Raw genomic sequence first — 16,015 nt, 5'->3', positions numbered from 1 at the left:
TATGGCTAACCCCATTATCTTTTTAATCTGTTCCCCACGACGGAGGAAAGGGTGAAAAAGCAACGATATAGAAAATAAAAGTTTGTTTAGTGGCAGAATTCACGCCTATGATTCCTAGTGTTTTGCTACCTTTGGTTTATGACCTGGGGCAGGTTTAGAGATTATATAATCAAGGTTTTCCCAGAAACAAGTGTGCGCTACACCCGCAGGGGAGTGGCTAGCAGCAGAAAGACAGACAGACAGACAGACAGACAGACAGACAGACGGGCTGCCCCCATGCAAAAACATTCTCTTATCTACTTTAAATTTTACATATAAAAATAATTTCAAAAAACTACAAAAAATCAATCTCTCTTTTTTTCTTCTTTTTTTTTCTTTCAAATCTCCTTTTAAAAAACATGAAAGTACCACAAAAGAGTTGTCAGAGCCTGAGATGTGAAGGGGGTTTGGTGAAAAACTGAGGCTTGTAGTGTTTTGGCTGCTACAAAAGATATACTGTATACTGTATGTATTCTATACTGATAGCTTAGGGTAAGAGAGGCAGAGCGACGCACTTCCTTCCTGCTTAGCGGCGTTTTCTCTTCCTTGACCGTCGCTTCGGATCGGGTTGCCGTGGATACCTTCGCGTCCTTAGTTCCAGCGGAAGTGGATCTGGCGCGGGCGGTCGGCTCCCTCTTTGACCAGCGGCTTGTGGAACTCTCGCCCGGCGCGGGAGTGGATGTTGGCCCAGCAGAACTCGCAGTAGTACTGGAGACAGGTGACGTTGGCGCAAAAGAAAGGGGCGAACTTCCCCCCGCAGCGGGCGCCCTGGCACTCGTCACACAGCTGGTCGTCCAGGACGTAGGGCTTCACCTCCACCTGCCGGGGAGAGAGGGAGGGGACACAGAGACGGCACGGGTGAGGTACGGAGGAGACATAGAGACAGCACAGGTGAGAGATGGAGGAGACATAGAGAGAGCATGGTTGAGGGAGGAGACATAGAGACAGCACAGGTGAGAGATGGAGGAGACATAGAGACAGCATGGATGAGGGAGGAGACATAGAGACAGCACGGATGAGGGAGAAGACAACACAGGTGAAGGGAGGCATAGAGACAGCACAGGTGAGAGATGGAGGAGACATAGAGACAGCATGGATGAGGGAGAAGACAACACAGGTGAAGGGAGGCATAGAGACAGCACAGGTGAGAGATGGACGAGACATAGAGACAGCATGGATGAGGGAGGAGACAACACAGGTGAAGGGAGGCATAGAGACAGCACAGGTGAGAGATGGAGGAGACATAGAGACAGCATGGATGAGGGAGGAGACATAGAGACAGCACGGATGAGGGAGAAGACAACACAGGTGAAGGGAGGCATAGAGACAGCACAGGTGAAGCCACAGAGGGAACAAAGATTGTAGGTCAGAAAGCTCAGGAGAAGGAGGGGGTGACCAGGGCAGAGCAGCTCGTTAGAAGCTGAGAACAAAGTCACTGGAGACAAGGCTATAATGCAATCAGTTCTAACAAGCGTTCTCCTTTCCATGGCAGCCAACCACTGACAGGAAGCTGGCGGTGGTGATGATGATGATGATGGCACAGACACCCTGTTCTATTTGAGCCACAAATCCTCCTTAGATCTCCGGGCTCTCACTCCCAAACCGGAGAGGAATACCATCTAAAACAGGCTTCTGTTCTTAATGAGATAGGGGAGGAGGGGGGAGGGGGAGGAGGGGGTGGGCGGCGGCCTACCCTCTTGTCAATGTCTCCATGCTGCAGCTGGACGAATCGGGCGCTGATGGCGGCGATGTAACTCTGCTGATTGGAGAAGGCCACGCGGCCCGCCCCCTTGGGGTACTTGAGCTCCGGGTCGGTGTCGATCCCTGCGTAGCACACCCCTCCGTATAGACGGTCCATAATCATGGCCAGCTCCACTGGACAGAGAGATAAAGAGTTTTCGTTTATGTTTGTTTGTTAATTTATGTATTTATTTTAAATGTGACATTTGATACACTGGATTTTATATGAATATATTTTTTGTTAATTGTCTCTTTATTGACCTATGACCTATTTTTCTATCTATCTGTTAATTCACTTAATTTGTTGTATACTTAATTTGTTTTCTCATGTTATAATTGAATTGTATTGTTGACGCTTTGGCAATATCGTTGACCTGACATTCATGCCAATAAAGCATATTGAATTGAATTGAAAGAGAGAGAGAAAGAGAGAGAGAGAGAGAGAGAGAGAGAAAGAGAGGGGTGGTAGATAGGACAGGCATGGGGGAGGAGAGGAGAGAGGACAACAAAGAGTTAATGAAAAACAAAAGAGAAAATGAGACAGAAGGATGGGGGAGGAGACGAAGAAGTAACACAAGAGAAGGTGAGAGAGGGGGCGGGGTGAGAGAGAGTGTGTGTGTGGGGGGGGGGGATGAGAGAGAGTGTGTGTGTGTGTGGGGGGGGGGGGGGGGGAGTGTGTGTGTGTGTGTGTGTGTGGGGTGTTGGATTAATTGTTCTAGAGGTGATTACACAAGGCCAACCTTGTCAGCACTGTAACTGCTCCTAATTATAGAAAACACAGCAGCTGATTCTCTGTCTCATCCCTCAGCGCCACCTCCCTAAACACAAGCATTTTGATCCAGCGAGGTGATACCAGACAGCTGAATACAGAGGGGGAGAGACTCTTTCGGCTGGAGACCCTGACAGAGGGTGGACTGTACCTGCTCTGAGGGGGCGGGGCACCCCTCCCACGAAGATGGTCTTGCGTGGGTCGAGGGGCTGGGAGCCGTCCATCACAAAGTCACTATCACTCAGGTTCCAAGGCCGGATCTGGACCTGCAGGCACACACACACACACACACGCACGCACGCGCACACACACACACACACACACACACACACACACACACACACACACACACACACACACACACACACAGAACATTTCCCAGAATGTTTCAGCATCTCCGATAGCCCAAGACAGTCAATACTGTCACGAAAACACTAGTGTTGTTGTCAATATCAATGTCAGGCACACTAATGCCAATATAATGTGTAAATCTTATAACTAGACAGTATAATGTAATATTTATATGTTATTATAACTATATACCTAAATCTATACTGATTTCTGTACATATATTAGTATAACTCGCCAGTATAATGTTATATTAATGCCAGTAGACTCACAGGCTTGTCCTTGATTGTGGGGCTGGAGACGCAGAGGTACAGCTTCCCGTCCTCCTCCAGACAAGCCTCAATCAGAGCCTGCACAGAGCTCTCCTCCTGGAACAACAGGAAGGCGTAGCCTAGGCAACGCACACACAACACACCCTTCAGGGAATACAATCTGGACAGAACACCGAAATGGAGACTGAAAGAAGCTTAGCCCGCACGTATACGATCCACACACAACCGTGCGTATCTAAGATATGCTACAGACGTTAAAATCAGCTACACGTCGTTGAAATCAATTCCTTCAAGACGTAATTATAAGACACACTCATGTCAGATTTAGGACCGAAATCTATTGATGTGATTCTCCAGAGCTCGTTGGTGGAGTTGAAGCTGTACCTTTAGGGGGGAAGTAGGACTTGCTCTCGGCCTTGTGGGGCCAATCCACCACCAGGTGACCGAAGCGCCGGAAGCTGGAAGTGATTTCATCTGAGGACAAGAAGAGAGGAGGAGGAGGAGGAGAGAGAGGAAGGTGTCGGAGAGAGAGAGAGGGGAGGAGGGGACCACAGTCAGAGCCAGACCATCTTTGCAGATCAGCACCACTGCCGCCTTGCCGAGAATCTGTCTGTGGCTCCTCCCACTGCTCACCTTCGTCTATGTCCGGGGGCAGGCCGCCCACAAAGACCTTGCGGGAGAAGCGTTCGATGCGCTCCCCGTTCTGGTGGGGGTAACAGCCGGGGGAGCCCAGGGCCCCTGGAACACCCTGGTTGCCGTGGCCGTCGTCGAGAAGACTGTCCTCAATAGGGAAGAGGGAGGAGCGGCCTGGACAGGAAGAGGGGAGGAGCCAAGTGAGACCACACCCAGACACGGGTAAGACTAAGGCTGCGTTCCAAATTGCATACTTCCATACTATATAGTATGCCAAAAAAGGATGTAGCATGTCCCGATGCATAGTATGCCTCATGCAGTATGGCAAAAATACCAGGATGTCCTACTACATCCGGTCGTATTTTGCAGTGTGCAAAGCCAGCACACTTTTCTGGCTATTCTGACCCAAAATCCTGTGCGCAGCGGAAATGTCACCTACAAGTACACCGGAGGCGCCACGACGAATCCCGGCTGTGGGCGAATGTCGCTTTATGGACTGCGACGGATGTGGTCAAATTTCAAGGCGCAATATTACGACAAGGTAGTATGTCGTAAATGGAGGCGTACTGCATGTTAAGTAGTGGTAGTAAAAAGTAAAAGTATGCGATTTGGAATGCAGCCTAAGACACCCTCCAGACACGCGTGCAGGTACAGGCATGACATCAACACAGGTGAGCACATCCTTCTGTTGGACACACTCAGCAATGCGGGGGTAGGGAGTGGCCACAGAGCCAACCAACGGTAGGTAGCGTGAACCGTGTCATAGACGACCAAAGTTGTTGTCTCTGAGGTCATAAAACTCAAATGAATGGTGTCTATAAAAAAAAAAAAACATCTTTCACACCTGTCGCGGCGACCATTGTGCTCACGAGGCACAAGATAAAGTGTTTAAGTGACGGAGGATTATGTCCAATCTAGTATTTATAGGTGTGCCACTGTGAGACCAGGACAGGCAGCTGTGCGCGCGTCCCGCCCAGCTCAGCGCTGACAGCTGATAAGAGGGGACTGGCGGCTGGGAGGGAGAGGCTGTGGATACAAGCTGCAGTGGGCGGGGTTCCCAGACGCCGCAAGACGCGGGGAGACGCACACCTGTACTACAGAGAGAGACTAGCGAGGGAAACGCACACCTGTACTACAGAGAGAGACTAGCGAGAGAAACGCACACCTGTACTACAGAGAGAGACTAGCGAGAGAAACGCACACCTGTACTACAGAGAGAGACTAGCGAGGGAAACGCACACCTGTACTACAGAGAGAGACTAGCGAGAGAAACGCACACCTGTACTACAGAGAGAGACTAGCGAGAGAAACGCACACCTGTACTACAGAGAGAGACTAGCGAGAGAAACGCACACCTGTACTACAGAGAGAGACTAGCGAGAGAAACGCACACCTGTACTACAGAGAGAGACTAGCGAGGGAAACGCACACCTGTACTACAGAGAGATTAGCAGGAGAAACGCACACCTGTACTACAGAGAGAGACTAGCGAGGGAAACGCACACCTGTACTACAGAGAGAGACTAGCGAGAGAAACGCACACCTGTACTACAGAGAGAGACTAGCGAGAGAAACGCACACGTATACTACAGAGAGAGACTAGCGAGAGAAACACACACCTGTACTACAGAGAGAGACTAGCGAGAGAAACGCACACCTGTACTACAGAGAGAGACTAGCAGGAGAAACGCACACCTGTACTACAGAGAGAGACTAGCGAGAGAAACGCACACCTCTACTACAGAGAGAGACTAGCGAGGGAAACGCACACCTGTACTACAGAGAGAGACTAGCGAGAGAAACGCACACCTGTACTACAGAGAGAGACTAGCGAGAGAAACGCACACCTGTACTACAGAGAGAGACTAGCGAGAGAAACGCACACCTGTACTACAGAGAGAGACTAGCGAGAGAAACGCACACCTGTACTACAGAGAGAGACTAGCGAGGGAAACGCACACCTGTACTACAGAGAGAGACTAGCGAGAGAAACGCACACCTGTACTACAGAGAGAGACTAGCGAGAGAAACGCACACCTGTACTACAGAGAGAGACTAGCGAGGGAAACGCACACCTGTACTACAGAGAGAGACCAGCGGGAGAAACGCACACCTGTACTACAGAGAGAGACCAGCGGGAGAAACGCACACCTGTACTACAGAGAGAGACCAGCGGGAGAAACGCACACTTGTACTACAGAGAGAGACCAGCGGGAGAAACGCACACTCTAGCTCTGAGGAAAGGTGTTTATTTAAGCTGACGTTTCGCTGATCTTTTTGTTTCAAGTCAAAGACTATATGGATCTGGGGTGACCTGCCCTTTAACCTAGAGCAACATGTTGACGCCAAAATACAGCACAGGCAATATTCATAATAGTTTTTTTTTAATAATATAATAATCGTAATGAGAAGCAACAGATTCAGGGCAGGTCTTGTAATTTGGCTGTTTTAGATTGTGTTTTTGTATATGTAATGCTTCTTTGCTTGTGTTTGTATATTGCTGCTGTGACAATTCAATTCCCCCCTGGGATCAATAAATGACCTATCGATCTCTCTAATTAATCTAATCAAATGAATGTAGGGGACAAATATACAGTAGGTGTAGATGGAAACCAGTTGTTTGTAAAAAGATAAGGTTTAGGGGTTGGCTGTGTAGCATTTAACCATGTTGTGTATGAAACACGCAACACACACACATGCACGCACGCACGCACGCACGCACGCACGCACGCACGCACGCACGCACGCACGCACGCACGCACGCACGCACACACACACACACACACACACACACACACACACACACACACAATATTAGCAGTGGTAACACAAGCCACAGAGAAAACAGACAGGTCATAGGAAGGTGGTTTACCTCGACGCCTGCCATAGCTCCGGGCTGCATGAGAACAAAGGCAACAGTTAAGAAGTGGTTTTAACTGAGCACACAGAACTCTGCAGGTCAGACTCACTCAGTACTGACCAGTATCACAACCCTCCAACTCATCAGACCAGTCTAAATATACAGGAAGTAGGACAGTGCCAAACACCCCCCTGCATTCCTGTTACTGGTCATATGACTCTTAGCTGGTCACATGATTCTGTAGCCACTGGGCATTCCAACCGATCATGTGAGCACCACAACAAAACATTCTTCTAATTTTTTCCCATCTCAGCTCACAGTCTCTATCTGGTGTGAGGAGATGGACATATGTGAGTAGGATTAAAATCACAAGGCCCACTATGAGCATGGTGAGTTCACATGATGGTTAGGTTTGTCCAGTAAGGCTTCTGTAGATTAGCTAATGAGTTTTCACGGAGGGATGTGGCCTAATAGTCAGCATCGCTTGGCATAACAGAGCCCCTAGTTTATTATAGAAGCTGACCCTACAAACATATTTTACAGAACAGCCATACAGATACACTTTTCCTATACATTTTATATAGCATATATTTTTCAGAGGGGTATTGTTACAAATTCTTTATAGCTATTTTATCAGTGTACATCTAACCCTGCTCTTCATAGAAGCTGTGCTATCTGCTTTATTCAACTATACCAACCAGTCATGACAGAGTCTAGATCAGGGGAGGAGAGAAACATGCATGCACACACACACACACACATATGCATACACACATGCACACGCACGCACACACACACGCACACACACAGCAGAGCTAGCCACGGAGAGATAATTACCATTGAGCATGAGCAGGCCGTCAGCCCCGGGGTGAGGGCATCCCACGCGGCCTGGGATAGGACACACACACGCACACACGCACACACACACACACACACACACACACACACACACACAGAATGAGGACACACATAGCAGATGGAGAGCTGTGGACGGGGCGAGGCCTTCACACAGACACACACACACACACAGCCACGGTGTCTGAGTGTGTGAGGCTGGCAACTCTCCTCTCACATGATTGTTCACTGCAGCTCCACTGTCACCACCACAGAACAAACCACTCTTTATCCTCCCAGACCGGCAGCACTGGCAGCGCCAGCAACTACAGACAAAACTGAGCCGGCGACGCCGCCATGCCAGCCTGTGAGTGCAGCGAGAGGGCCCCCGAACCGAACCGGGGTCACGGCCGTCCCGGCCCGATCTGTCCATTTCGAGTAGTCAGCTGATCAAAGCGACGTCGTTTTATGCCTCTGTTATCGTATCGAATATAGAACACTCCCGATGGCAGAGCAGAGCCTAATGGCAGATCGGCTCACTGAGCTCCCGGGGAATATAGGTCAGTAAGCTGGTGTATGTCCTACGCTGGTAGAATGTAGCATGTAGCCCAATTCCCTGGCCCTGTCAGGTTGGTGCTAGCCCTCTGCACCCTTGGTTTAGCCCCGGCAGGGCTATAAATGGCGGAGACCCTCCCCAACCCCCCCCCCCAACAACCCTCCTTCCTTCACCACTTCTTCCCATCCCCCCACCCCAATCTCTCTGCTCCACACTCTCCAGGCTGTCACAGGCAGCGTGTGAAAGTGTGAACACTTCTAAAATTAGACTCTCCCTCTCTCTCTCTCTCTCTCTCCCTCTCTGGGCTGAGTTAGTGACCTGTGTCCCCTCCATCTGCTCCTACAGGAAAAACAAGAAACTCCACCCAGACAGGAGTGCGGGGCCACGCCCACACCTAACCAAGCAGCCTCCCGCTTGGAGGAGTACGCTACAAAGACAGATGATTCTTCTACAAAACCATATGCGACGGTCTTTCGTGCGTAGGCTATATACACGGCCACTTATCTAATGTAATAATAGTTGATGAAATGTTCCTCTCCGTGACAGAGATCCGAGGGGCCTCCGGTCCGTGAGTCACCAGGCAGAGCAGTGACTGGGAGTCATTTTACACGCCTGCTCCGATGTCCAACAGGTGAGAGAAGAGGCTAAGGCCAGCCCCGCCACTCTGATCTACCCAGTAAACAGTGTCCTAGTGTCCCTGCCACACTGATCAACCCCCTAACAGTGTCCTAGTGTCCCTGCCACACTGATCAACCCCCTAACAGTGTCCTAGTGTCCCTGCCACACTGATCAACCCCCTAACAGTGTCCTAGAGTCCCTGCCACACTGATCAACCCCCTAACAGTGTCCTAGTGTCCCTGCCAGACTGATCAACCCCCGAACAGTGTCCTAGTGTCCCTGCCACTCTGATCTACCCAGTAAACAGTGTCCTAGTGTCCCTGCCACACTGATCTACCCCCTAACAGTGTCCTAGTGTCCCTGCCACTCTGATCTACCCAGTAAACAGTGTCCTAGTGTCCCTGCCACACTGATCAACCCCCTAACAGTGTCCTAGTGTCCCTGCCACACTGATCAACCCCCTAACAGTGTCCTAGTGTCCCTGCCACACTGATCTACCCAGTAAACAGTGTCCTAGTGTCCCCGCCACAGTGTCTAAACTAATGTCCCTACCAGCCCACCTCTACTTCTGAAAGCGCAGTGAAAAAAGGTAAACCAAGTAGAGTTGAATCAAGCTGAATCAAGTTGAGCCGGTACTATGAGATGGGGAAATAGGAAATGGAGCTTAAAAGTCCTAGGTCAGCCCTACCCCCCTCCTCTCCTTCTAAGTGTCCTAGGTCGGCCCTACCCTCCTCCTCTCCTTCTAAGTGTCCTAGGTCGGCCCTACCCCCCTTCTCTCCTTCTAAATGTCCTAGGTCAGCCCTACCCCCCTCCTATCCTTCTAAGTGTCCTAGGTCGGCCCTACCCCCCTCCTCTCCTTCTAAGTGTCCTAGGTCGGCCCTCCCACCCTCCTCTCCTTCTAAGTGTCCTAGGTCGGCCCTACCCCCCTCCTCTCCTTCTAAGTGTCCTAGGTCGGCCCTACTACCCTCCTCTCCTTCTAAGTGTCCTAGGTTGGCCCTAACCCCCTCCTCTCCTAAGTGCTGCAGCCTGACCCGGCCCTCTGTGCTGCCCAGGTCAGAGAACGGCAGCGGCAGCAGCAGGATCAGAGCTGGAAGGTCATTTGGAGGCACAGCTGGTGGTGGTGCCAGTAATATACTGTACTCCCAGTGGGTAGAGAATAAGCTGCTCTGTGAAAAACAACATACTTCAGAGAGCAATAAGCCTGTCCAGAGAGAGAGAGAGAGAGAGAGAAAGAGAGAGAGAGACAGGGGGAGGGAGGGGGGTGGAGAGAGAGAGAGAGAGAGAGAGAGAGAGGGAACTCCTCCTCTGCTGAACCTGCGCCCACTGGTGTCCCCGCCCCCTGGGCGTGCGGTCAGAGGAGGATTCTCACCTTTCATTGGGTCCTGCTCCGCACGCATGATGTCAATCAGAGAGCTTTCCAGAGAGTGCATGTTCAGACTGTCGTACATTCTAGAGCGATCCTGGACAGAAGGAGGGAGGGATGGAGGGAGGGATGGAGGGAGGGAAAGGGCAGAATGGTCAAAACTGGTAAAAGTAAACATTCAACAAACTGCCCTCCCCCTCTCCGCCCCATCTTAATCTTAATCTCGCATCACAGCAGCACGTGTGACCACATGGCCGTAGTGACCCAGCTCGTGGTTATAAAAGCCTGAGTGTATGACAGTGTAGGCTAGGCACACGCAGGGATTAAAATTCTTTCCGTATTTATTCACGTGAGAGGTACTAAGGTATGTTGGTGAGCAGAACGGAGACTGTGGAGTCCCCCGGAACCCTGGACTCATTCCCACAGACGGACGGAGAGAGAGAGAGAGAGAGAGAGACAGGGAGAGAAAGAGCAGACACCAAATCCAGGAATGGCATCCCACCCAAGAGCTGGGACTGGGGGTGATGAGCTCACCAGAGGACTGAGCCCCCTGCATGGTGGTACTCAGACCGCAGGAGAGAACAGCCAGACTGGAGAGACAACTGCCGCATAGCACCTCAGTGACGACACACTGTTCACATTAGGATCCACACAGAATCTAGTCTGCTGGTCTGACACCCACGACATCAAGACGACTGACCCTGACCCAACGCCCACAGAGTCAACACCTCGACCCCGGGCGAGCTCGTCCGGTCGGCTTGTCCGGGCTGCAGTGTGAGCCGGCGGTCAGCGCTGCTGGCAGCAGGAGGTTGGATAATACCAGATTACTGCCCCACGGCACGGCTCCTTCCAGGCCCGTTTATAGCTGGGCTTTACGGATATTTACAGGGGGAAAAAAACCTAGAGTTAAGCCCAGCTCGGAACATAAACCTGCCAGTTTACTACGTATGTGGCGGAGGGGAACATGGCATGATCGGACATTCTGTTCCAGTTGGTAGCGGGGGTGGTTTAGGCTTAGTAACTATCAGGCTGCCTCACAGGCACTCTTGACAGATCTGGTGAGAATGGACTGCTGGGATATGTACCTCATGTATAAAAAAACGAGTCCGGTAATGGTGCGCTAATAGTGCCAACGGTCTATAAAGGCTGATGAGTGTTCAACCCCCCCCCCCCTCTGTTCCCTCCCCTCTGCATAGCTGTCTGGTTGGCGTTTTAGAAAGGAGATGCGCTTGTGAGTTCTGGCGAGTAGTAGCCTAGCACACTGACCACTCCTACGTTAAATGCGATCATTAATAAGTCGCTTTGGGTAAAAAGCGTCAGCTGAATGACTGTAACGTGATGTAAACGCTCTAACCAGGACCCTGCCGAGACACACAGCCGGCCAGAGAACACTGCGCAGAGACAGGAAGCAGAAGAAAGGAAAGGAGCCTCGGAATCCGAGGAATCCTGGGTCGGACGCTGTTTATGGAAAGGAAACAATCCGTCCCCGCTTCCTGGAGAAGGCGGGCGGCGGCCGCGTGACGGAGAGCGGCGCAGGGACGCGCGTCAGGGAAATAACTGGCGTGTTTTTCTGGCCTGGGGCAGGTGAAGCCCCTCCCAGATCCTCCCAGAAGCCCGGCCGCCTGTGCTTCCTCTAAGGCCAGGCCGTGTGCAGAGCTGGAGGACTGCGGCCGCGCTGAGGGCCCGTCTCTGTCCACGCGCACGGAGCTCTCGTCACCTGGCTGCCCGGGGGTCTCTGGCTGCTCTCTAACCCACTCTCCCCCTCATCAGAACAGCCTCGGTCTCGCTCAGCTCACAGGCATACTGGACATACTGGACATTTAGAAAACGCAGACAAAATATCTGATTCAGAATGAATGATTCAGTGTCCGGCCCACTCCCACGTGTCCATTATCTCTCGCTACCCCCCCAACACACACACAAACATACACAGACGGTCCCCCAACACACACACACACACACACACAAACACGCGCACACACAGAGCCGGTCCCCCAACACACACACACACACACATACAGAGCCGGTCCCTCAACACACACACACACACACACACACACACACACACACACACACACACACACACAGAGCCAGTCCCCCAATACACACACACAGAGCCAACACACACACACACACAGAGCCGGTCCCCCAACACACACACACACACACACGCACACACAGAGCCGGTCCCCCAACACACACACATACACACACACACACACACACACACACACACACACACACACAGAGCCGGTCCCCCAACACACACACACACACACACACACACACACACACACACACACACAGCCGGTCCCCCAACACACACACACACACACACACACAGAGCCGGTCCTACCTGCAGCGGCAGCAGCGTGTTGCTGTTTCCGTCTGTGCGGAACAGGTTCTCCTCCAGCCAGGACTTGGGGCCGGCGGAGGGCCCGGCGGAGCGGGGGAACTTGGGTGGGGCGATGACGCTGCCGGAGAATGGCTTCTTCATGGGGGAGACGTGGCTGACGGAGCCGGGCACGCCCACGCTGCGCCGGTAGTCCCGGCCCCAGGACACGCCCCCCGAGCCCCACCCGCTGCCCCCCTGGTGGCTGCCCCACGGAGACTGCTTCATCATGGGCTGCGGAGAGAGGAGGAGAGAGGGGTGGTGGAGTCTGTGAAATGTGTTTATTTTGACGTGTGTGTGTGTGTGTGTATGTTTGTGTGTGTTTCATCCGGTTTTTTTTCCACAGCCCAGAGCGCACAGGGGTGGGTTGGTAAGAAGATTTAGGGCTTTAAGGCTAATGCTAAGTATCCTGTGCACACAGACACCACCAATGCACGTTACACACACACATGCACGCACACACATGCACGCAAACACACACACACACACACACACACACAAATACACATAATGAGGGGAGCAGGCAAATTAGAGGCCAGTCACTTGTGAAGCCTGACAATAAGGGCCTAATAACACATGGAGCCTTCAGTGAAGAGGTCCAATCACCTACTTGGGACACACCCTCCTCCTCTGGCGTGTGTGTGTGTGTGTGTGTGTGTGTGTGTGTGTGTGTGTGTGTGGAGGGGGGAGGGTTCTCGCTCTTCTGGTTCCCTGCTGACACACACGCACACACACACTCGCACACAGACACACCACCCTACCAAGCTAAAGCTGATGTTTCTAAGTTGTGTGTCAAATTACCCCCCGCTGTGACCCTACACATATTACATTACATTACAGTCATTTAGCAGACGCTTTTATCCAAAGCGACTAACAATAATTGCATTTAACGTAGGAAGAGCCAATGTACTACTACTTGCCAGAACTCACAAGTGCATCTTCTCTCTAAAACAAGTGACTAAGAGCATAATCTAGTGCTGAAGGCAACGTGCAAGAATAGCAATCTAAAGTACAGTGCAATATAATATAATACAATAAAATACAATAAGTGCTTAGGCGGGAGGATTGTTGTAGTACTTCTTGAAGAGATGAATTTTGAGCCTGCGACGAAAGTTGGGCAGTTCATTCCACCACTGCGGGGCCAGGACAGAGAAGAGCCGTGACCGTGTCGATCGACCGCAGGAGCCTCAGAGTGATGGGGCAACCAGTCGCCCTGAGGTAGCAGAGCGTAGCGGTCGGGAGGGGGTGTAGGGTTTGACCATGGCCTGGAGGTAGGAGGGGGCTGTTCCTTTCATTGCCCTCTAGGTTAGCGCCAGAGTTTTAAACTGGATGCGAGCCGCTACAGGGAGCCAGTGTAGGGAACGGAGGAGGGAAGTTGTGTGGGAGAATTTGGGGTGGTTGAACACCAGGCGAGCAGCAGCTTTCTGGACAAGTTCCAGAGGGTTAATGGCTGACGCCGGCGCCCCAGCGAGGACCACACCAATGACAGCACCAGATCTCTCTGCCCACTGAGGGGATCACATGACTTCAGGGCAACCCGGGGATCATGTGTCTGTGTGACTGCCGGCCTCCAGACGAGAACAACGGTGAGATTCAGTGACGCTCCTTCGTTCTCTTTCTTTACTCCCCCCCCCCGTCACTCCTCATCTCAGCTACTGCCCCCCCCCCTCCCCCACACACACACACACACAATCTCAGCTACTGCCCCCCCCCCCCCCCCACACACACACCCACACACAATCTCACCTACTCCCCCCCCCCCCCCCCCCTCCCTCACTGCCCCAAAGAACAAAGCCCTCATCACAGATGTACTGTTTTTGCCTTCTGGTTCATCATGGGTTGAGGTTGATGAAAAGCATGTATAATAGGCCTAAACACATACAGGCTGCATGGAGGAACACATTACACACACACACACACACACACGGACTAACACAAGGACACTTTTCTCTGCAATGTCACAAGATGCTGCCTAGCAGGTCTCTGAATGGGTTGCGTGACGCTGAAATGATGGTTATTGAACTGTTTTGAGCTTTTCAGTCAGTTGCGACAGTCTCTCCCTGCCTTCTACGGTGTCCATCTCCTTCTTAGTGGAGATGGCTGGGGTCCTCTCATCTCCAAGGGCCTACAGTATGTCTGTGTGCCAGTGCATAAAGCTGTAATAGCATGTTTATAACCATGAGCCCGTGCCTTAGGGCCTATCCTTTCAGCTTGTATGCTTTAAACTAAATTGGGAGACACATTGAAAACATTGCCACACTATGAATTATATTTTTTAAGTTCCAACCGGGCTCTTACCTGGTGATGGTTGTAGTTGTTCCTCTGCTGCAGGAAGGCGCCCTGGTGCTGGGGGGGCATCTGAGGACTGACCGGGGACCTGCGGCTCTGCGGCTGCTGAGGAACGTTGATCTGCGGCGAGAAAGGACTGCTGAAGCCCTGCACGTTAATGCCGGGGCAGGGATTAGCCGAGACGGGCGAAAAACTCTGGAAGAAAGCCGGGTTGATGGAGGAAGGGATACTGGGATAGAAGCCGCTGTCGGATTCGGTGTTGGGCATCTGGTTAATCGCGTTGGCGTGGATGGGGTTGACCGAGTTGGGGACGGGAGGTGGCGGGGAGCTTGTCTGAACGGACCATGGGGTTCCGAATCCAGGGAGGGGAGGCGAGGCCGAGCCCGTATTCTGCATCTCTTGGGACTGGAGGTTCGGAAAACCGGATCCAAGAACTCCGGACAACATATTGCCGGTGTTGCTGTCATTGCCGTTATTTATATGGTGGGTGATGGGGGAGTCCATTTGGATATGAACCTTGATTGGATTTACGGAAATGTGCGATGTCGACTCGGCGGCTGCCTCCACATCGGCGTCAGCCTCCCCAGCTGGCGAGCCGCTGATTCGAGCAGGGCTCGGGTGTAGTGCGCTGCGCTCGGGTTCGGTGGAGCTGTGGTCGGCGTAGGGCTGCCTCTGCGGCAGGTGACTGAATTTCCCTATGGGTGGGGGCGACTCTGTGCAGCTAAACTCAGTGTGCTGACTTAACTGCTGCTGTATTTTCCGGTCGTGCTGAAGGTCACAGATGGACTGCGTCGGACAGAAATTCTCTTGGCCAAAATCGGACTCTTGACACTGGTTCAGTTGGTTGTAGTCCAGTGTGAAAGATACCAACTGGATGCGCTGGTTGTTGCTTACTTGTCTCCCAGCTTTGGTGATTATGTTGTTGTTGCAGTTGTTTTCCTCGGTTGTCGGGGGTCGTTGTGCTGTTGTCACCCCCACAGGCTCATCCTGCATGTTTTGCTGATGCGCAGCAGCTGACGAGAACGGTGGGCACGAGGCGGCGACGCTACTGCGCGAGACCAAGGGCGAGCCGGGGCTCTGGTCTATAGAAACCGGAGAAAAGGAGGCGTAGGATCTGAAAGCGCGTCCGCCTAGGAGAGTGCTGCCCGTGTTCGCTGCCTGTAATAAGCCGCACCCGTAATCACCCATTTATTGATGTGAAAATGTGGGTTTGAAAATGTAGGCTATACCCGGATTGCGGCTTCCAGTTCCCAGTCTTAAGTGGAAAAATAATAGCCTACTGGAGATGACACATCCCTATAA

The 16,015-nt window shown here is 52.0% G+C and overlaps 1 protein-coding gene across 2 annotated transcripts; it reads right to left on the bottom strand.

The window, feature by feature from the left end:
• Nucleotides 1-630: 630 nt before the first annotated feature.
• On the bottom strand, nucleotides 631-15,706 carry cpeb2 (cytoplasmic polyadenylation element binding protein 2; the record flags this gene model as incomplete). Of its 2 annotated transcripts, XM_084444341.1 has the most annotated exons (11): nucleotides 631-858; nucleotides 1,733-1,914; nucleotides 2,700-2,814; nucleotides 3,169-3,287; nucleotides 3,553-3,642; nucleotides 3,802-3,975; nucleotides 6,674-6,697; nucleotides 7,499-7,549; nucleotides 10,039-10,129; nucleotides 12,389-12,658; nucleotides 14,723-15,706. In XM_084444341.1, 11 exons carry the CDS (start codon nucleotides 15,704-15,706, stop codon nucleotides 631-633), a joined length of 2,328 nt encoding a protein of 775 aa, XP_084300467.1. The 2 variants fall into 2 exon arrangements, with proteins under 2 accessions (XP_084300467.1, XP_084300468.1); XM_084444342.1 differs by lacking the exons at nucleotides 6,674-6,697; nucleotides 7,499-7,549; nucleotides 12,389-12,658; nucleotides 14,723-15,706 and having other exon boundaries at nucleotides 10,039-10,099.
• Nucleotides 15,707-16,015: the final 309 nt, after the last annotated feature.

Source organism: Borostomias antarcticus, assembly GCF_949987555.1.
Source record: "Borostomias antarcticus genome assembly, chromosome: 10".
NCBI lineage: Eukaryota > Metazoa > Chordata > Actinopteri > Stomiiformes > Stomiidae > Borostomias > Borostomias antarcticus.
The sequence above is the reverse complement of the archived record's forward strand: the minus strand, read 5'-3'. Positions and strand labels throughout refer to the sequence as shown.